A 22,596-nucleotide genomic window follows, 5' to 3' on the forward strand; every position below is an offset into this window, starting at 1 on the left:
CTAATCGTTCTTGGCAGCCTATATTTCCCATGTAGCCTGTGAGAATGGAGAATGGTACTTTATATCCCAGTGTGGATGAACATGTTGGCCTGTAGCTGTGGTCCTTCCAGATGAATGACTTCATCTAACAGTCAGACCTTCAACTCTCGGGTTTTGTATATACTGGTAGCGATATAATTATACTATAACAGCCAGAACAGGTCACAGCAGATGAACGAGTGTAGAAGCGCAGTTGTTTACACACACACACACACACACACACACACACACACACACACACACACACACACACACACACACACACACAGCTACAATTCTGCACTGCTGATATCTGCCTTGATCACCGTGGATAGGTAAATCCTGTCAAAATGAGCTGAGTCTGTTTAATTTGAGAGCAATTAAGGGCCAATTAATCAGTTTTATGATCAAGCTTAGACGCGTCGAGCGCTTTATGTAAGTGTGCTGGATTTGAGACAAAATGAAAATGTTTCAATTGAAACTGAAATCGAATTTTTAAAATTGTATTTTATATTGTCCAGCATATGCTAACATATGATTGTAATATATTAGATCACCCATTGAAGTTAAGGCCGTTATGTGGGTCCTCCACCCTATGTAAATGATCCGAGATGCTGTTCATAATGATGACACACACACTCCCAGTGTGTCTGATAGATGGAGTTGTCTTATTCCAGCGTGAAGAAGTGAATGTAGTGTCCACTGCATATTCTTTACCAAGGCCTGCGCTTTATAACGCCAGATGAATGACACCCTTTTGCATATTGTGTATTTTGTGGAGATAATCTGATTTTGACATATTCCGTGTTTTTCTTTCTCTTTGACATCCCGGTCCATTCACGTCGCAGTTGAAGCCCGTATAAGTCTCGCTTACTCCTTCTCTACAATGCATCATGTTGGCAGTTTTTCCACAATTATTAGTGTAGACTAAAAACGATAAATACCCGATTTCACAGTTTATGTCATATCATTATTAAATAATCCTGCTACGCGTTAATTTAGCGCAATCTGTCTTTTTTCTTTTGCAGAAAAGATGATAGGAATCTGCACCACAACCCGGAGTGGCGAGACTCGGTCTGAAAGCGACATTGAGACACGACGAGCGGGATTATAATATATGGGTTTGTTTTGGTGATCCTCTCCTACCCTCCGGATCTCGGATTAAACCCAACCCGGTATGGACGGCCGGGACTTCTCTGCTCCAGCACATCTACTGTCACCGCGGGGCGCCCTGGTGCAGCGCGCCGCCTCTCGGATCCCCTCCGCCGGCCACAGCTCCGTCCAACACGCCGCTCACTTCCCACCTGCAAAATACTACCCGTCCCACCTCCCGGTGGCAGCGCATTCAGGTTTGGACCGGGCTGTCTTCACGCTATGGCACTATATTTATAGTTAACGGCGTTTCTGTCGGTCACATATTAACAAGAACATCATTTATACGCCCCGGGTGATGCCTTATAATCTCGTTCAGATTATTGTGAAGCGTTTGATGATAACAAATATCATAAGAGCGGAATTCATGAATAAGCTTTATGGTTGATAATTCAAATTCGTATTATGGTCACAAAAAGAATGAAACAAATCTGCTTTAAATGTTTTATTTGCATTACATTATTAATTTAATTTATTAATCCTAAAACGTATATTTACATTTGACCTATGGCAAATTCTGCATGACGCCATTTATTTTTCTTGTAGACGTTGTTTTTTGGTCTAGATTTTCGTGAACGCTGTTTATAGGTTTATTAACAGACTGCGTTAATAAACCTGCTTGCACAAAAGACGTGGTCTCGTGACGGATGTGCGCATGCGCGTGGGATGATGGACACTGCGCGAGCGGCGAGCCATCACTCCAGGCCTCACGAGCGCTTTATGTATGTTGAGTTTCCACGAGCAGCATCAGTCAGAGCAGCGTGCATTAGTTATGGCGATATTGCGAGATGTGCAGTCTTAACGCAGGAATACAGACTACAATCACGCTTTTTCCATACCTAAGGGGAATATCTGTTGAGGACAGAATGGCTGGCCGGAGACACGAGAGGACACTTTGTATTTTGGTCATGAATCGTCCCCACCACAACCTGCTTTGTCCTTCGCCCCATAAGGAGAAACTCATTTTTGCTTATATGCAAATATGGTTTGATTACCCCACCGATAGTCTAAACGAATTGTACAATGAAAATATCCCATACTGGAATAAAGTGCTATTTGTATGACATTTTAAAGTATATTTTCCAAATAACGTGCATTTCTGAACGGTTTTTGTATTTATTTTATTTATATATTTTATTGTTTAAGGTTCAAATAAAAGCTGCATTATATACCTAGCTCTGTGAAAAACGTCCAGTCAAATGAAACACATATTTTAACAATTGATCTATTTAAATAGTAAAAAAAAAACAATACAGAAGACAAAATACAGATGTGTCATAATGCTTGTGAAGGAGAGGGCAGGAAAACATTTTAGTAAAACATTTTAGTAAAACAAGGGTTGTATGGAATAACACTTCAAAGTCGATTCTTGGTCCACAAAATCATCAACTTTTACGGCATAATTATTTGATAATTACACTAGAAATGTTGATTGCGCTATTAATGTAACTCAGATTTCAAACCTCCAAAACTCATTAATTAAGTCATAATATGGTAATTGCAGACTAATTTTTCTCTGGAGTAATAAAGTCGCAATGATACATTTTGTTTTATTTTTTATTTGTGTTGTCTATGTCAGGTTAATTTGACCATTATGCTGCCTTTAACTGCAGCTGGTCAGAGGACTTTCGTTCTGTCTCTTTAAACAAACACTCCAGTTCCTACAGGAGATGCCGTCTGCAGAAACGTATTTGTCATATAATCATGAACACACACATACACACGCACACACACACACACACACACACACACACACACACACACACACACACACACACACACACACACACACACACACGCACACACACACAGAGTGATATTTATAGATTTAGATGCTTTGTTCTTGCTGTTATTGGGAATATAGATTGTTTAAAAGGTACAGACAGGTGTGCTGGTACCCGGATGTCGTCTCTTCTCCTGTCCCCTCGTGGTCCTCATCGCCGCGCAAACCTCCCCTCAGATGTCATCACTGTTCAATGAGTCAAACAGGTGGGGTATTGTTCTTGAGGATAAAACATCACCAGCCCATTTAATAATTTCTGGGTTTGCCCAGAACAGTGCAGTCTTGGTTCAGTGCAGTGCCTAAGTATCTGGACAGATTGTTTGCTGTTTTGGCTGCATAAACCAGCACATGGTACCAAACAATGAACGTAAAATTAGAATGAAGTATCTAGACCTTTGATATAGAGAGATTTACATAATAAACATGTGGACCAAATAATATTAACGGGAATTTATATGCAGTTCACCAAACCAAAAAGTAAAATGGACAAAATATATAATCTGAAATGGCCATGTTCAGTAAACACATTGGTTCTTAACAACCAACGAGTGCCAGAAGTGAGGAACCCACAGACGTCACTGGACGTTGTGTTCTTCCCTCATGACGCTCAGAGCAGAATCCTCAGCTCCTGCTGATGTTAGAGGAATTGTACCTTCAGTCTTGTGTCCAGGAAGTGAAATCCATCCTTAGTGGAATTTCAGATCAGGTTACTGAGTCTGCAAAGTGATGAACATTCCAGTTTTTGAAAACTGCATATTTGCTTTGTAGCAGTGTAATTTGGTTCATCGTTCTGAATGTTTATACACTGTCCTATGAACTACAGGCATGTTAAGATGCTTCTGTGGACATCTGTGCTGCTTATGTCAACAGTCATATAATCAAGATAGGCGATGGGGTTATTTGTTTTTTTTCTTTTAATAATTTTTAATAATTAGCTTATTTACATGGCTATAGTGCATGTTAATATTTTAATGTCCACAATGTTTTGTTCAAGAATTCATTTTAATGTGGGCTGTGCTTGAGCAAAACCGTAGGATTCCTTTGCATCTTGCGTCAAACTCTCTGACGCCATGTTGTAGTACTCTTCCCTGGGGCCATGTTGGAGTACTGTTACATGAGGTTATGTTTGAGTACTCTTCCCTGAGGTTATGTTTGAGTATTCTTTCCTGAGACCATGTTTGAGTACTCTTCCCTGAGGTTATGTTTGAGTACTCTTCCCTGAGACCATGTTTGAGTATTCTTCCCTGAGGTTATGTTTAAGTACTCTTCCCTGAGGTTATGTTTGAGTACTCTTCCCTGAGACCATGTTTGAGTATTCTTCCCTGAGGTTATGTTTGAGTACTCTTCCCTGAGACCATGTTTGAGTACTCTTCCCTAAGGTTATGTTGGCCTTCACTGTTTTCTGCACAATGCAAACTATGCCTGTAATAATACACACATTTTCTGTTTTGATGCTATTTGTAATACACTCAAAATTCAATTTGCATATTCAAGATTACTGAAATTGAGCAAACACATAACCATTATTATGCCCTCTCTAGCATAGACTAACTGGCTTCTTATATAGCTAATAGCAAGTAGTTGGGTACAAGCGGTTAGTGGAATTCAATAGTATCATTAACACATGCCATATGAATATCTATTATTCACCTTGTATGTTTGTTTTTTAAACCAGAATTACAACTGCTGTCAAAGGTACACTGCTATTCGTTTGTTGCTAACATAACACTAAAATGAACCGTGTGCTATTGCTAGTGGCTATGGCTGGTTACTATAGTGGTCATATTGGGGGCTGTGCCAGTGACAGTAGTTGGACTGATGCTAGAGGTCATAACGGGGGTTGTTACTTTTCTTGCCCTTTTCAGTGGCCTCACATGGTCATTGGTCTACATGTTCAATGGTTAACACCTTCACTGGTTATTAAGCTCACTGGTTAACACCCTCATTGGTTAACACCTTTACTGGTTAACATCCTCACTGGTTAACACCCTCACTGGTTAACATCCTCACTGACTAACTTTACTGGTTAACATACTGGCTAAACACCCTCACTGGTTGATATTTTCATTGGATAATACGCTCACTGGTGAAGAGCCTCACTGGTGAAGAGCCTCACTGGTGAAGAGCCTCACTAGTGAAGAGCCTCACTAGTGAAGAGCCTCACTAGTGAAGAGCCTCACTGGTTAGCACCCACACTGGTCAAAACCTGTACTAGTCATTACACACACTAGTTAACATGTTCTGTTAACATACTCATAGGCTTACTTACATTCATCTTTTAAAAGGACTCTCAGTATTTCAGGATCAGATGTAAAAAGCTCACTAAAGCCGTTCATGTGCCTGTCTCCATAACAGCCTATGGTGACCACATATTCAGACGCTGTTTTCTAGAGCTTTCCTGACCCTGTTAAGCCAGCAGCTGAGGCCAGATGGCCGCTCGTTCCTCTTGGTCGTGTTGTGACCTGTCCCTGTGAAATGGTTGCAAAATCCTCCTCCAGGCTGGGCGGTTTCTCACACATCTTGTGGTAAAGCAGCCCGGGGTCAGTGGGCCTTGGGCAGTCAGACCTCACGTTTGATGCTCAGAATCTCTTACAATTGTCCATGAAAATTGCACTGGATGTAACAGTGGAATACTTAGTGGAATACTGTTATAGTGGAATATTTGAGATAATATTGGAATACGTTCGTTGGGAAATACTGTTAAAGTGGAATATTTGAGGTAATATCGGAATACTCTAATGGAGATATACTGTTATAGTGGAATATTTGAGGTAATGGAATACTTTAATGGAGATATACTGTTATAGTGGAATACTTGAGGTAATATTGGAATACTCTAATAGGGAAATACTGTTATAGTGGAATATTTGAGGTAATATTGGAATAATCTAATGGAAAAGTGGAATATTGGATGTAATATTGAAGTACTGTTATAGTGGAATATTGAATGTAGTATTGGAATACTTTTATATTGGAGTACTGTAATAGTGGAATACTATTAAATACTGAATATAATTGTGGGATAATAATAATTGCGGAAAACTGTAATAGTGAAGTACTGTAATAGTGAAATACTGAATGTAATTGTGGAATACTGTAATAGTGAAATACTTTAATACTGAAATACTGGAGGCAATAGTGGAATACCATAAGCATGTAATAGTGGAATAGTGAAATACTGTAATAGTGCAATTTTGTTATAATGGAAAACTGCAATAGTGAAATTTTGCAATAGAGGAATACTGGCTGTAATATTGGAATACAGTAATTGTGGAATACTGTAATAGGGGAACACCGTAATAGTGGAATACAGTAATAGATGAATATTGTAATAGTGTAATATGGTAGTACACAAATACTGTAATAGTGGAATATGGTAGTAGATGAATACTGTAATATTGGAACACTGTAATAGTGGAATATGTTAGTAGATGAATACTGTAATAGTGGAACAGTGTAATAGTGGAATACGGTAGTAGATGAATACTGTAATAGTGGAACAGTGTAATAGTGGAATATAGTAGTAGATGAATACTGTAATAGTGGAACAGTGTAATAGTGGAATATGGTAGTAGATGAATACTGTAATAGTGGAACAGTGTAATAGTGGAATATGGTAGTAGATGAATACTGTATTAGTGGAACAGTGTAATAGTGGAATATGTTAGTAGATGAATACTGTAATAGTGGAACAGTGTAATAGTGGAATACGGTAGTAGATGAATACTGTAATAGTGGAACAGTGTAATAGTGGAATACGGTAGTAGATGAATACTGTAATAGTGGAACAGTGTAATAGTGGAATATGGTAGTAGATGAATACTGTAATAGTGGAACAGTGTAATAGTGGAATATGGTAGTAGATGAATACTGTAATAGTGGAACAGTGTAATAGTGGAATACGGTAGTAGATGAATACTGTAATAGTGGAACAGTGTAATAGTGGAATACGGTAGTAGATGAATACTGTAATAGTGGAACAGTGTAATAGTGGAATATGGTAGTAGATGAATACTGTAATAGTGGAACAGTGTAATAGTGGAATACGGTAGTAGATGAATACTGTAATAGTGGAACAGTGTAATAGTGGAATACGGTAGTAGATGAATACTGTAATAGTGGAACAGTGTAATAGTGGAATACGGTAGTAGATGAATACTGTAATAGTGGAACAGTGTAATAGTGGAATACGGTAGTAGATGAATACTGTAATAGTGGAACAGTGTAATAGTGGAATACGGTAGTAGATGAATACTGTAATAGTGGAACAGTGTAATAGTGGAATACGGTAGTAGATGAATACTGTAATAGTGGAACAGTGTAATAGTGGAATACGGTAGTAGATGAATACTGTAATAGTGGAACAGTGTAATAGTGGAATACGGTAGTAGATGAATACTGTAATAGTGGAACAGTGTAATAGTGGAATATGGTAGTAGATGAATACTGTAATAGTGGAACAGTGTAATAGTGGAATATGGTAGTAGATGAATACTGTAATAGTGGAACAGTGTAATAGTGGAATACGGTAGTAGATGAATACTGTAATCGTGGAACAGTGTAATAGTGGAATATGGTAGTAGATGAATACTGTAATAGTGGAACAGTGTAATAGTGGAATACGGTAGAAGATGAATACTGTAATAGTGGAACAGTGTAATAGTGGAATACGGTAGTAGATGAATACTGTAATAGTGGAACAGTGTAATAGTGGAATACGGTAGTAGATGAATACTGTAATAGTGGAACAGTGTAATAGTGGAATACGGTAGTAGATGAATACTGTAATAGTGGAACAGTGTAATAGTGGAATACGGTAGTAGATGAATACTGTAATAGTGGAACAGTGTAATAGTGGAATACGGTAGTAGATGAATACTGTAATAGTGGAACAGTGTAATAGTGGAATACGGTAGTAGATGAATACTGTAATAGTGGAACAGTGTAATAGTGGAATATGGTAGTAGATGAATACTGTAATAGTGGAACAGTGTAATAGTGGAATATAGTAGTAGATGAATACTGTAATAGTGGAACAGTGTAATAGTGGAATATAGTAGTAGATGAATACTGTAATAGTGGAACAGTGTAATAGTGGAATATAGTAGTAGATGAATACTGTAATAGTGGAACAGTGTAATAGTGGAATACGGTAGTAGATGAATACTGTAATAGTGGAACAGTGTAATAGTGGAATACGGTAGTAGATGAATACTGTAATAGTGGAACAGTGTAATAGTGGAATACGGTAGTAGATGAATACTGTAATAGTGGAACAGTGTAATAGTGGAATACGGTAGTAGATGAATACTGTAATAGTGGAACAGTGTAATAGTGGAATATGGTAGTAGATGAATACTGTAATAGTGGAACAGTGTAATAGTGGAATACGGTAGTAGATGAATACTGTAATAGTGGAACAGTGTAATAGTGGAATACGGTAGTAGATGAATACTGTAATAGTGGAACAGTGTAATAGTGGAATATGGTAGTAGATGAATACTGTAATAGTGGAACAGTGTAATAGTGGAATATAGTAGTAGATGAATACTGTAATAGTGGAACAGTGTAATAGTGGAATATAGTAGTAGATGAATACTGTAATAGTGGAACAGTGTAATAGTGGAATACGGTAGTAGATGAATACTGTAATAGTGGAACAGTGTAATAGTGGAATACGGTAGTAGATGAATACTGTAATAGTGGAACAGTGTAATAGTGGAATATGGTAGTAGATGAATACTGTAATAGTGGAACAGTGTAATAGTGGAATACGGTAGTAGATGAATACTGTAATAGTGGAACAGTGTAATAGTGGAATACGGTAGTAGATGAATACTGTAATAGTGGAACAGTGTAATAGTGGAATACGGTAGTAGATGAATACTGTAATAGTGGAACAGTGTAATAGTGGAATACGGTAGTAGATGAATACTGTAATAGTGGAACAGTGTAATAGTGGAATACGGTAGTAGATGAATACTGTAATAGTGGAACAGTGTAATAGTGGAATACGGTAGTAGATGAATACTGTAATAGTGGAACAGTGTAATAGTGGAATACGGTAGTAGATGAATACTGTAATAGTGGAACAGTGTAATAGTGGAATACGGTAGTAGATGAATACTGTAATAGTGGAACAGTGTAATAGTGGAATATGGTAGTAGATGAATACTGTAATAGTGGAACAGTGTAATAGTGGAATATGGTAGTAGATGAATACTGTAATAGTGGAACAGTGTAATAGTGGAATACGGTAGTAGATGAATACTGTAATAGTGGAACAGTGTAATAGTGGAATATGGTAGTAGATGAATACTGTAATAGTGGAACAGTGTAATAGTGGAATACGGTAGTAGATGAATACTGTAATAGTGGAACAGTGTAATAGTGGAATACGGTAGTAGATGAATACTGTAATAGTGGAACAGTGTAATAGTGGAATACGGTAGTAGATGAATACTGTAATAGTGGAACAGTGTAATAGTGGAATACGGTAGTAGATGAATACTGTAATAGTGGAACAGTGTAATAGTGGAATACGGTAGTAGATGAATACTGTAATAGTGGAACAGTGTAATAGTGGAATACGGTAGTAGATGAATACTGTAATAGTGGAACAGTGTAATAGTGGAATACGGTAGTAGATGAATACTGTAATAGTGGAACAGTGTAATAGTGGAATATGGTAGTAGATGAATACTGTAATAGTGGAACAGTGTAATAGTGGAATATAGTAGTAGATGAATACTGTAATAGTGGAACAGTGTAATAGTGGAATATAGTAGTAGATGAATACTGTAATAGTGGAACAGTGTAATAGTGGAATATAGTAGTAGATGAATACTGTAATAGTGGAACAGTGTAATAGTGGAATACGGTAGTAGATGAATACTGTAATAGTGGAACAGTGTAATAGTGGAATACGGTAGTAGATGAATACTGTAATAGTGGAACAGTGTAATAGTGGAATACGGTAGTAGATGAATACTGTAATAGTGGAACAGTGTAATAGTGGAATACGGTAGTAGATGAATACTGTAATAGTGGAACAGTGTAATAGTGGAATATGGTAGTAGATGAATACTGTAATAGTGGAACAGTGTAATAGTGGAATACGGTAGTAGATGAATACTGTAATAGTGGAACAGTGTAATAGTGGAATACGGTAGTAGATGAATACTGTAATAGTGGAACAGTGTAATAGTGGAATATGGTAGTAGATGAATACTGTAATAGTGGAACAGTGTAATAGTGGAATATAGTAGTAGATGAATACTGTAATAGTGGAACAGTGTAATAGTGGAATATAGTAGTAGATGAATACTGTAATAGTGGAACAGTGTAATAGTGGAATACGGTAGTAGATGAATACTGTAATAGTGTAACAGTGTAATAGTGGAATATGGTAGTAGATGAATACTGTAATAGTGGAACAGTGTAATAGTGGAATATGGTAGTAGATGAATACTGTAATAGTGGAACAGTGTAATAGTGGAGTATGGTAGTAGATGAATACTGTAATAGTGGAACAGTGTAATAGTGGAATATAGTAGTAGATGAATACTGTAATAATGGAACAGTGTAATAGTAGAATATAGTAGTAGATGAATACTGTAATAGTGGAACAGTGTAATAGTGGAATATGGTAGTAGATGAATACTGTAATAGTGGAACAGTGTAATAGTGGAATATGGTAGTAGATGAATACTGTAATAGTGGAACAGTGTAATAGTGGAATATAGTAGTAGATGAATACTGTAATAGTGGAACAGTGTAATAGTGGAATATGGTAGTAGATGAATACTGTAATAGTGGAACAGTGTAATAGTGGAATACGGTAGTAGATGAATACTGTAATAGTGGAACAGTGTAATAGTGGAATATAGTAGTAGATGAATACTGTAATAGTGGAACAGTGTAATAGTGGAATATGGTAGTAGATGAATACTGTAATAGTGGAACAGTGTAATAGTGGAATACGGTAGTAGATGAATACTGTAATAGTGGAACAGTGTAATAGTGGAATATGGTAGTAGATGAATACTGTAATAGTGGAACAGTGTAATAGTGGAATATGGTAGTAGATGAATACTGTAATAGTGGAACAGTGTAATAGTGGAATACGGTAGTAGATGAATACTGTAATAGTGGAACAGTGTAATAGTGGAATACGGTAGTAGATGAATACTGTAATAGTGTAACAGTGTAATAGTGGAATATAGTAGTAGATGAATACTGTAATAGTGGAACAGTGTAATAGTGGAATACGGTAGTAGATGAATACTGTAATAGTGGAATATGGTAGTAGATGAATACTGTAATAGTGGAACAGTGTAATAGTGGAATATGGTAGTAGATGAATACTGTAATAGTGGAACAGTGTAATAGTGGAATACGGTAGTAGATGAATACTGTAATAGTGGAACAGTGTAATAGTGGAATATAGTAGTAGATGAATACTGTAATAGTGGAACAGTGTAATAGTGGAATATGGTAGTAGATGAATACTGTAATAGTGGAACAGTGTAATAGTGGAATACGGTAGTAGATGAATACTGTAATAGTGGAACAGTGTAATAGTGGAATATGGTAGTAGATTAATACTGTAATAGTGGAACAGTGTAATAGTGGAATATGGTAGTAGATGAATACTGTAATAGTGGAACAGTGTAATAGTGGAATACGGTAGTAGATGAATACTGTAATAGTGGAACAGTGTAATAGTGGAATACGGTAGTAGATGAATACTGTAATAGTGGAACAGTGTAATAGTGGAATATGGTAGTAGATGAATACTGTAATAGTGTAACAGTGTAATAGTGGAATATAGTAGTAGATGAATACTGTAATAGTGGAACAGTGTAATAGTGGAATACGGTAGTAGATGAATACTGTAATAGTGGAATATGGTAGTAGATGAATACTGTAATAGTGGAACAGTGTAATAGTGGAATATAGTAGTAGATGAATACTGTAATAGTGGAACAGTGTAATAGTGGAATATGGTAGTAGATGAATACTGTAATAGTGGAACAGTGTAATAGTGGAATATAGTAGTAGATGAATACTGTAATAGTGGAACAGTGTAATAGTGGAATACGGTAGTAGATGAATACTGTAATAGTGGAACAGTGTAATAGTGGAATACGGTAGTAGATGAATACTGTAATAGTGGAACAGTGTAATAGTGGAATACGGTAGTAGATGAATACTGTAATAGTGGAACAGTGTAATAGTGGAATATGGTAGTAGATGAATACTGTAATAGTGGAACAGTGTAATAGTGGAATATAGTAGTAGATGAATACTGTAATAGTGGAACAGTGTAATAGTGGAATACGGTAGTAGATGAATACTGTAATAGTGGAACAGTGTAATAGTGGAATATGGTAGTAGATGAATACTGTAATAGTGGAACAGTGTAATAGTGGAATACGGTAGTAGATGAATACTGTAATAGTGGAACAGTGTAATAGTGGAATACGGTAGTAGATGAATACTGTAATAGTGGAACAGTGTAATAGTGGAATATGGTAGTAGATGAATACTGTAATAGTGGAACAGTGTAATAGTGGAATATGGTAGTAGATGAATACTGTAATAGTGGAACAGTGTAATAGTGGAATATGGTAGTAGATGAATACTGTAATAGTGGAACAGTGTAATAGTGGAATATGGTAGTAGATGAATACTGTAATAGTGGAACAGTGTAATAGTGGAATATGGTAGTAGATGAATACTGTAATAGTGGAACAGTGTAATAGTGGAATACGGTAGTAGATGAATACTGTAATAGTGTAACAGTGTAATAGCTGTATCCTCTATGCAACAGCATGCCACGATATTTTTACCACTTCTTAGCGGTATGAAATCATCCACAATTGATTATTAGGATTTGTCACTGAATATCATGATGAATGCATGTTTATTAAATAGGCAGAGATCACTTCATGAGTGGATCACTTAATGACTGTACACACACACACACACACACACACACACACACACACACACACACACACACACACACACACACACACACACCTTTTATCAGTAAAGTCAGTGTTGTTACTGGGGAGACCAGAGGCGTTTCCTGGCCCCTCCTCCAACTCCCATGACCTCCTCCACACTGCAGGCCATTGTTGCTGAGTGAGTGTGTGTGTGTGTGTGTGTGTGTGTGTGTGTGTGTGTGTGTGTGTGTGTGTGTGTTTTATGGCATGTTGTTTAAAGATTAAGAAGCAGAGCCATTCACCCCCCCCCAGTCTTTCATTGTCTGTGAAGTCAAAGTCACCATCACTCCCCTGGTTTACGTGTCCTGCCTGATCTGAGCCTCCTTCACAGGTTCTCTCCACAATCCGCCCGATCCCTCAAAATGTCATGGTGATGTATTCCGTTGTTGTTCTCCAAGTGGAATAAATTGCGTTTCTGCAAGGTTTTTATTGAGCGCCGTATCGCTGGAAGGTCCCTCCAGTGAGAGGGATGAGAAAGTGGAGCTTCAAAGGCAGACGCAGGTGTTTGCCGGCGCTGAGAAAGTGTGTGGTGTGTGTTTACGACCGGCTGCAGCGTTCCCTCAGCTGGCGAAGGTGTTTGTTGGGCAAGGCGCCGTTGGTGGACCATAAAATTTGCAGGCGTTGTCTCCCTTTGCCTCCAGACAATCCTTAAAGCAATACCTCACCCCAAATGTTCCCCCTGCCAGAAAGCCATGAGATCTAGAGGACACCGGATCCCTGGGAAACCGCGACTGTAACGGACTTTTATTGGATGTTATCATTTTGGAGTGACGTTTTGCTCTAAAGCAAACGGAGGCTGTGGATATTACTGTCCTTCTGGCAGCCGGGCCGTCAGTGCCTCCACTGGGAGGAGCCAGACTCAGACAGCTTCATCACACAACAGTTATTTTCAGATCTGGCCTAGCAGAAAAGAGGTTTCGGGACACTCTTTGAAGTATGAGAGCAGAGAGGGACAGTTCTGCTCATCAGGAGTGGGACATGTGGGGCAGCTTGTGTGTGTGTGTGTGTTTGTGTGTGTGTGCGTGTATGTGTGTGATCATGTGTGTGTGTGTGTGTGTTCGCACAAGCGTGTGTGTTTGTGTGCCAGAAGATGCCAAAAAACTCTTTGTGTTTATTTATTTATTTACAGGCACTTTCAGACTGTAGAGTCCACAGAGCATGTGTGTGTGTGTGTGTGTGTGTGTGTGTGTGTGTGTGTGTGTGTGTGTGTGTGTGTGTGTGTACAACTCTCTCCACCCACTCACCTCTCTATCTGTTACTCTCTCTCTTTCTCCACCCACTCACCTCTCTATCTGTTACTCTCTCTCTCTCTCCACCCACTCACCTCTCTATCTGTTACTCTCTCTCTCTCCACCCACTCACCTCTCTATCTGTTACACACTCTCTCTCTCCACCCATTCACCTCGCTATCTGTTACACTCTCTGTCTCTCCACCCACTCACCTCTCTATCTGTTACACTCTCTGTCTCTCCACCCACTCACCTCTCTATCTGTTACTCTCTCTCTCTCCACCCACTCACCTCTCTATCTGTTACTCTCTCTCTCTACCCACTCACCTCTCTATCTGTTACTCTCTCTCTCTCCACCCACTCACCTCTCTATCTGTTACTCTCTCTCTCTCCACCCACTCACCTCTCTATCTGTTACTCTCTCTCTCTCCACCCACTCACCTCTCTATCTGTTACTCTCTCTCTCTCTCCACCCACTCACCTCTCTATCTGTTACTCTCTCTCTCTCCACCCACTCACCTCTCTATCTGTTACTCTCTCTCTCTACCCACTCACCTCTCTATCTGTTACTCTCTCTCTCTCCACCCACTCACCTCTCTATCTGTTACTCTCTCTCTCTCTCCACCCACTCACCTCTCTATCTGTTACTCTCTCTCTCTCTCCACCCACTCACCTCTCTATCTGTTACTCTCTCTCTCTCTACCCACTCACCTCTCTATCTGTTACTCTCTCTCTCTCTACCCACTCACCTCTCTATCTGTTACACTCTCTCTCTCTCCACCCACTCACCTCTCTATCTGTTACTCTCTCTCTCTCTCCACCCACTCACCTCTCTATCTGTTACACACTCTCTCTCTCCACCCATTCACCTCGCTATCTGTTACACTCTCTGTCTCTCCACCCACTCACCTCTCTATCTGTTACTCTCTCTCTCTCCACCCACTCACCTCTCTATCTGTTACTCTCTCTCTCTCTACCCACTCACCTCTCTATCTGTTACTCTCTCTCTCTCTCCACCCACTCACCTCTCTATCTGTTACTCTCTCTCTCTCTCCACCCACTCACCTCTCTATCTGTTACTCTCTCTCTCTCTACCCACTCACCTCGCTATCTGTTACACTCTCTGTCTCTCCACCCACTCACCTCTCTATCTGTTACTCTCTCTCTCTCCACCCACTCACCTCTCTATCTGTTACTCTCTCTCTCTCTCTACCCACTCACCTCTCTATCTGTTACTCTCTCTCTCTCTCCACCCACTCACCTCTCTATCTGTTACTCTCTCTCTCTCCACCCACTCACCTCTCTATCTGTTACTCTCTCTCTCTCTCCACCCACTCACCTCTCTATCTGTTACTCTCTCTCTCTCTACCCACTCACCTCTCTATCTGTTACTCTCTCTCTCTCCACCCACTCACCTCTCTATCTGTTACACTCTCTCTCTCTCCACCCACTCACCTCGCTATCTGTTACACTCTCTCTCTCTCCAACCACTCACCTCTCTATCTGTTACTCTCTCTCTCTCTCCACCCACTCACCTCTCTATCTGTTACACACTCTCTCTCTCCACCCATTCACCTCGCTATCTGTTACACTCTCTGCCTCTCCACCCACTCACCTCTCTATCTGTTACACTCTCTGTCTCTCCACCCACTCACCTCTCTATCTGTTACACTCTCTGTCTCTCCACCCACTCACCTCTCTATCTGTTACTCTGTCTCTCCACCCACTCACCTCTCTATCTGTTACTCTCTCTCTCTCCACCCACTCACCTCTCTATCTGTTACACTCTCTCTCTCTCCACCCACTCACCTCTCTATCTGTTACTCTCTCTCTCTCTCCACCCACTCACCTCTCTATCTGTTACTCTCTCTCTCCACCCACTCACCTCTCTATCTGTTACTCTCTCTCTCCATATGTCTTCTCAGTACCTCGCCACATGGCAAACACGCTTCTCTGATGCCTTTTCCCAGAATCCCTTGGTAGTCACTCTAGACCAATGTAGGCGTGGCTTCTCCTAGCTACACCTTAACACAGGGGTCTCGATTTGCGATCTTGCACTGTTCCTCCGAGATTCGCCCTCCTATGTTCACACGAATCATCTTGTCCAATTGGTCTGCATTGTCCGTGCAGTTTCCACCCGCCCCTCACGTTGGCGTGTCTGCAAGGATCTGTCCTGCACATCCACACATCCACACATCCACAAACACCTGTAGTTGTGAGGGTGAGTGAGTGACACTCGCGTCAGTGTTTGCAAGTGCTTCAAGTATCTCATAATAAGGGTTTCATAAATCTGAAGTGTAAGAATCCTGCAGCACAGGAGAAGCTGTGAGGCTTGTGTCAGTGCCAAAACCCTGCAGGAGCAGCGGCTGCATGTTCATGTTCTTGGTAGTAGTCCATTAAAATCTTAAATAACTGATTTTGTAGTAAAGCAAATAAGCTGTTATTTGAGGAAGCCTTACGCTGTTCTGAGTGGTGGTCCTCTTTTCAGTCTATATTTGTTCAGTGTGTGACAGTGTACTTAGAAATGTGTGGATGTGTGTGAATGTGTGTGTGCTTTTGTGTGTGAAGTCACATATCTGAGTGTATGTTTGTGTCTGTGTGTGTGTGTGTGTGGCTCTCTGTGGGTTTGTGTCTCTGTGTGTATGTGTGTGAGCATGGGTACCAGTGTATGTGTGGGTGTCAGTGTATGTTTACGTGTAGTGTTTGTGTGTGTGAGCCTGTGTGTACGTATGTGTGTGTGTGTATGTGTGTGTGGGGTGAGGTTTATTTGTTGACTGTGTCAATGAAGCAAGGCATGCCTGAGGTGTGTAAAAGTGGTCAGCATTTGTGTTTGTGTGCAGGTATGTGCGCATGCGTGTGTGTGTGTGTGTGCACGTGTGTGGGTGTTTGTGTGTGCACACGTGTGTGTGAGTGTGTGAGCTCCCGCTCAGCGCCCTGCTGTGTGTATGTGCCATGTGTGTGTGCAGTATGTGTGTGCAGTGTGTGTGTGCCGTGTGTGTGTGTGTGTGTGTGTGTGTGTGCCGTGTGGCCCTACCCTTCTCTGCGGACGCGCCAGCCAAACACAAAGACAGCGGGCCGAGTGTTGCCGTATCACGCTAGCAGGCTAACATTTCAAAACGCTCGCGTCTATTTTTACACTTTAGCTGAGTAAGCGTGACGCTCAGGGCAGCTGCATGTAAGACTACAGAGAGAGAGAGAGAGAGAGAGAGAGAGGGTGGGAGAGAGGGGCAGAGAGAGAGGGGGGAAAGAAGGGGAGAGAAAGAATGAGAGGGAGAGAGAGAAAAGGAAAAGAAGTAAAGGCTGAAACAAAGATGTTTAGGAAACTTGTAAGTATGTGAAGTGTATGCTTCCTTCTTCTCTCTTTCCCATCTCTCTCTGCCTGTGTGTGTGTGTGTGTGTGTGTGTGTGTTGAGGACCTCGTCAGGCTGCCTGTGGCCAAACCTCTGAGCATGGCTGCACTGCGTGTAACAGCTGTAGGACATTATTAACAGCTCAAGCATGAATGCCTGATTCCTTGTTTTTAATTTCGGTTTTATTGTCCTAATCTCTGGGTGAGCGGCACACAGAGGGCTGTTGTGTTTATGGTTGGGGGCGGGTGGGTGGGTGGAGGATGTTGGAGCCAGAGGGATGCGGCCCTCTCGTGGGACCCTGGGGGGGGGGGGGCACTTGCCCCTGGGCCCCTGACAGGTGCAGCTCTGCTTCTTTTCATGTGCCTGCTGGACCCTGGGGGAGAGGAGGCCCCTTACACACCTGCAGCTGGAACCATTTAATAATAATAATAATAATAATCCAGCAGCAGAATTATAATAAATTCTTTGCACCAAAATATTTTGTGCAGGATGTCCGAATATATATGATCCATGGAGGTAGGTGTCTGCGTGGTCACGGCAGCACCGTGCGGAGTTCTGGTCCAGCCCTCGAGCGTGTGGTGAGAGGACTAGTGCACAGCTGTCTCTGCCGCAGTGTGTGTGTGTGTGTGTGTGTGTGTGTGTGTGTGTGTGTGTGTGTGTGTGTGTGTGTGTGTGTGTGTGTGTGTGTGTGTGTGTGTGTGTGTGTGTGTGTGTGTGTGTGATGTGTACACGAGTGTGGTGCTTTTCTACTGATTCTGTCCGGCTACCTGTAACACTGATTAAAACGTATCTGGTGTTGTCATAGTTACCATGCACCTGTGAGAGTCAGTGCCGGGTTATAATGTTACTGGTGTATATGTTACTGGTGTGTGTGTAACTGGTGTATATGTTACTGGTGTGTGTGTAACTGGTGTATATGTTACTGGCATGTGTGTAACTGGTGTATATGTTACTGGTGTGTGTGTAACTGGTGTATATGATACTGGTGTGTGTGTGTAACAGGTGTATATGTTACTGGTGTGTGTGTAACTGGTGTATATGTTACTGGTGTATGTGTAACTGGTGTATATGTTACCGGTGTGTGTGTAACTGGTGTATATGGTACTGGTGTGTGTGCAACTGGTATATGTGTTATAGTTGTACGTGTTACTGGTGAATGTCACTGGTATTCATGTTACTGGTGTAGGTGTTACTGGTGTACATGTTATTGATATGGGTTACATGTTACTTGTATTGGTGACCTGCTGACGTGTGTTACTGAGTTCTGTCCTGTGTGCAGTTGCGTGGTTCAGCCACTAGTCTGCGCTGCCTCTCTCTCTGTATGTGTGTGTATATCATTAACACAGCAGAATTCTCCTTGTCATTGTGCTTGAAGGAAAAGATGTCGTGTCCCAGTTTGTCCATGGAGTGTTTTCCCCACCACACACACCGGCCTGACCCACTCCAGGCGGCATGGCAGCCGTCGGCATGGCAGCCGTCGGCATGGCAGCCGTCGGCATGGCAGCCGTCGGCATGGCAGCCTCGACCCGCGAGTTTTGGGACAAGTGCAACCCAAGCGCGTGGCAAGGATATCCCACACACACACACACACACACACACACACACACACACACACACACACACACACACACACACACACACACACACACACACACACACACACACACACACACTGCCAGGAGCAGAGTCCCAGGGATTAGTGTTGTATAAAATCTATCTAATATGAAGGCGACAGCAGAGGCCCTAAAGCTAATCCCCCCCCGCCCAACAGGAGTGATGGTCCCACTGCTGCACTGGGAGAAGGGGCGGGGAGAGGGAGGGGCTACACACATCTGGCCACGCCCACATTTATGGTCTTTTGAAACGGCAAAGGATCTGGCCCATCAACCCACTCTGATGGGGAATCCACACGTGTTGTGTGTGTGTGTGTGTGTCTTTGATATATAGCAAAGCAAGAGGACAACAGGTGACTGAGAAGTGCAGTGTGTTTGCAGCAGCTGCACATGTATGTATGACTCATATATTCAGTGGAAAGAGGTCCAGTTGGGTACTGAGGGGAGCTTTGGGTCAGGCCAAGAAAATGACCATATAATACACATGTGATGTATGTAGGACCCCATAAAAACCCAAATGTGTGTGTGCATGCACACGAGTGTGTGTCCCAGTGAAAACATGTGTTATGGTGCCCAGCAGGTAAATAAATCAGCGGAATGTGTGTGTGTGTGTCTGTGTGTGTGTGTGTGAGTGCGGGTAATGGCGTGTCACTGGGACTGCGTGCGGTAATGATGACTTCATTGTGTGCAGGTGGGTGGAGGAGGGGTGGGAGGTGTTTTCTAGTGTTCTGTGGACGGTGGAGATGAGGTGGGGGTGAGCAGGGGGGTGTAGCGTCATGTCTGATTAATAGCCTGCAACACTTTGAAGTGACAAACACAGTGATGCCCCAGTGAATAATGTTAATGGGAGAGACAGACTGTCTCCCTCTCTCTCTCTCTCTCTCTCTCTCTCTCTCTCTCTCTCTCTCTCTCTCTCTCTCTCTCTCTCTCTCTCTCTCTCTCTCTCTCTCTGTCTCCCTGTCTTTCTCTAGCTTTCTCTGACTGACTCCCTCTCTCGCTGTTTCTCTCCATCTCTCTATTTCTCTCTCCATCTCCTCCTCTCTCTGTCTCTCTCTCTTTCTCTCTTTCTTCCCATTCTCTCATTCTCTTTGTGTTTATGCTTTTAATAGATCTTTGTTTTCACTTCGTTATCAGATTTACATGGTGTGTGTGTTCTCAGGTATTTTGTCAAGGATTTTGACTGTTACCAACACTGTACGTGTGTGTGTGTGTGTGTGTGTGTGTGTGTGTGTGTGTGTGTGTGTGTGTGCGTGCGTGCGTGCGTGCGTGCGTGTGTGTGTGTGTGTAGGTGTGTGTGTGTGTGTGTGGGTGTGTGTGTGTGCTTGGGTCATCAGCTGAATGACAGTGAGCTGTTTCCTCTGAGATGCATCTATCTGTAGTGGGGTCAGGCTATGATTACATGTTGCCTGCCCCACAAAAAGTCTCTCTTTCTCTCTTTCTCTCCCTGTCTCTCTCTGTCTCTCTCTCTCTCTCTCTCTCTCTCCGTCTCTCTCTCTCTCTGTCTCCCTCTCTGCCTCTCTGTCAGTCTGCTCAAGACAGAGACTTGGCCATACTAGCATATAGAAGTGTTTTTCGTGTGTGTGTTATAGACACAGACGGACTCCTCCAGACGCAGGGTTAGAAACCCTGTTACCACGTTAGTGCTCCCATCTCAACCATGCTGCACTCCTTGGGAGAGTTTATGGTGCTCCATCAAATTTAGCGAGCTCTCGTTACGTGGTGTCTCACGTACGGGCACCTGCGTGTGACCGTTTTCTCTCCACTTTCACAAACGACCCGCAGCTCTGATTTATATTACGGCCTGGAACAGCCAGTAAAAAGGCCGATTGGTAAGACTTCACACTCTTACGAGCCTGCTGTGACAACTGGGTGGATGGCTGTGAACCCGGGCTGGAGTCTGGGCTCACACTCCAGGCCCTGGGCCGGGCTGGGGTCGCTCTGGGGCTGATTTGGGGCTGCTCTGGGGTCGCTCTGGGGTTGCGTTGGCACCACTCTGGGGTCGCTCTTGGGTCAGCTCTGGGGTCACTCTGAAAGGTTGTGCTGGGGTCGCTCTGGGTCAGGTCTGTGTCCAGCTGGATCACATGCAACCTGGACAGAAGGAAAAATGTATAGAATGTTCACCGATCGCTGGAGTGTCTGGGTTTGGGTGTCTGTGTGACACACTGGTTCTCCCCACTCACACCACAAGTAAACACATGGAAGTCGTTTGAAATAAAAGCACCTCACCTAATTGCTCTCATCCAAGAACCCATGGATCAAAGTGAGCATGTGTGCTTATCTCTGTGTGTTGTATACACACATCTGTAACTACAGTTTCTCTCACCTGTGTGAGTGACTGTTAGTGTGTGTGTGTGTGTGTGTGTGTGTGCGAGCATGTGTGTGTGTGTGCATGAGCATGGTGTGTGTGTGTGTGTGTGTGTGTGTGTGTGTGTGTGTGTGTGTGTGTGTGTATGTGCGCGCGCACGTGTGTGTGTGTATGCGCGTGCATGTGTGTGTGTGTGTGCGTGTGTGTGTGTGCGTGTGTGTGCGTGTGTGTGTGTGTGTGTGTGTGTGTGTGTGTGTAAGCGGGTGTGTGTGTGTGTGTGTGTGTGTTTTCATGCTGGAGAGAGTGCGAATGGGGCTGCGAGAGTGTGCATATGTGTGTATCAGGGTTGTGTGTGTTTGCGTGTGTGTGTTTTCATGATGAGTGTGTGTATATTTGTGCATTGGGTTTATATATGTGTGTGGTTGGCAGAGGTGTCAATTCCAGGTTCAGAAAGTAAAAGTCTTCACCAGGATTTTGCTCAGGCTTCCTGGATTGTGTTGATTCCACTAATTTTACCTGGATTGCACTAATCAGGAAATCTAGCAAGCTTGAGCAAAATCCTGGTGAGGACTTTTACTTTCTGAACCTGGAATTGACACCTCTGGTTGGTTGATGTGGGTTGTATGAGAGATGAGAGACAGAATAGTGATTGTGGTGTTGGCTGAGTGAGAGAGAGAGAGAAAGAGGGATAGAGAGAGAGTGAGAGTGAGAGAGAGGGGGAGTGAGAGAGAGAGGGAGTGAGAGAAAGGGGAGAGACAGACATGGTCACTCTTTGCTCACTCTGCTCACCCTTCGGTCACTCTTCAGTCACTCTTTCCTCAGTCTTGCTTCCCCCCTAATTCACTATTTATTCATTTTTGTTCTCTCCTCGTTCAGGAGGTCAGTGTCTCTCTCACTGAGGCTGTTTGCTTAGGTGCTAATACTTTAATTTATACTGCACGTAAACACTTTACAACACAGCTGCATTCACACACAAACACACACACACACACACACACACACACACACACACACACACACACACACACACACACACACACACACACACAGATGAATCTTGCCCTTTGCTCATGAACCTGTCTGATAGGAATGTTGACCCTACTTAAGAGAATAGGAAGCCTTCAGTTTAGCCT

General features: G+C 42.1%; 1 protein-coding gene across 1 annotated transcript in view; it reads left to right on the top strand.

Moving 5' to 3' along the window:
• The window catches only part of bahcc1a (BAH domain and coiled-coil containing 1a), a 71,676-nt gene that overhangs the window by 1,543 nt on the left and 47,537 nt on the right, over positions 1-22,596 (top strand). Inside the window, 1 exon segment of the mRNA XM_076987268.1 lies at positions 1,047-1,367. Within this exon segment, the coding sequence (XP_076843383.1) occupies positions 1,196-1,367 (172 nt within the window). The 5' untranslated portion in view covers positions 1,047-1,195.

Source organism: Brachyhypopomus gauderio, chromosome 2 (assembly GCF_052324685.1).
Source record: "Brachyhypopomus gauderio isolate BG-103 chromosome 2, BGAUD_0.2, whole genome shotgun sequence".
NCBI classification, from domain to species: Eukaryota; Metazoa; Chordata; class Actinopteri; order Gymnotiformes; family Hypopomidae; genus Brachyhypopomus; species Brachyhypopomus gauderio.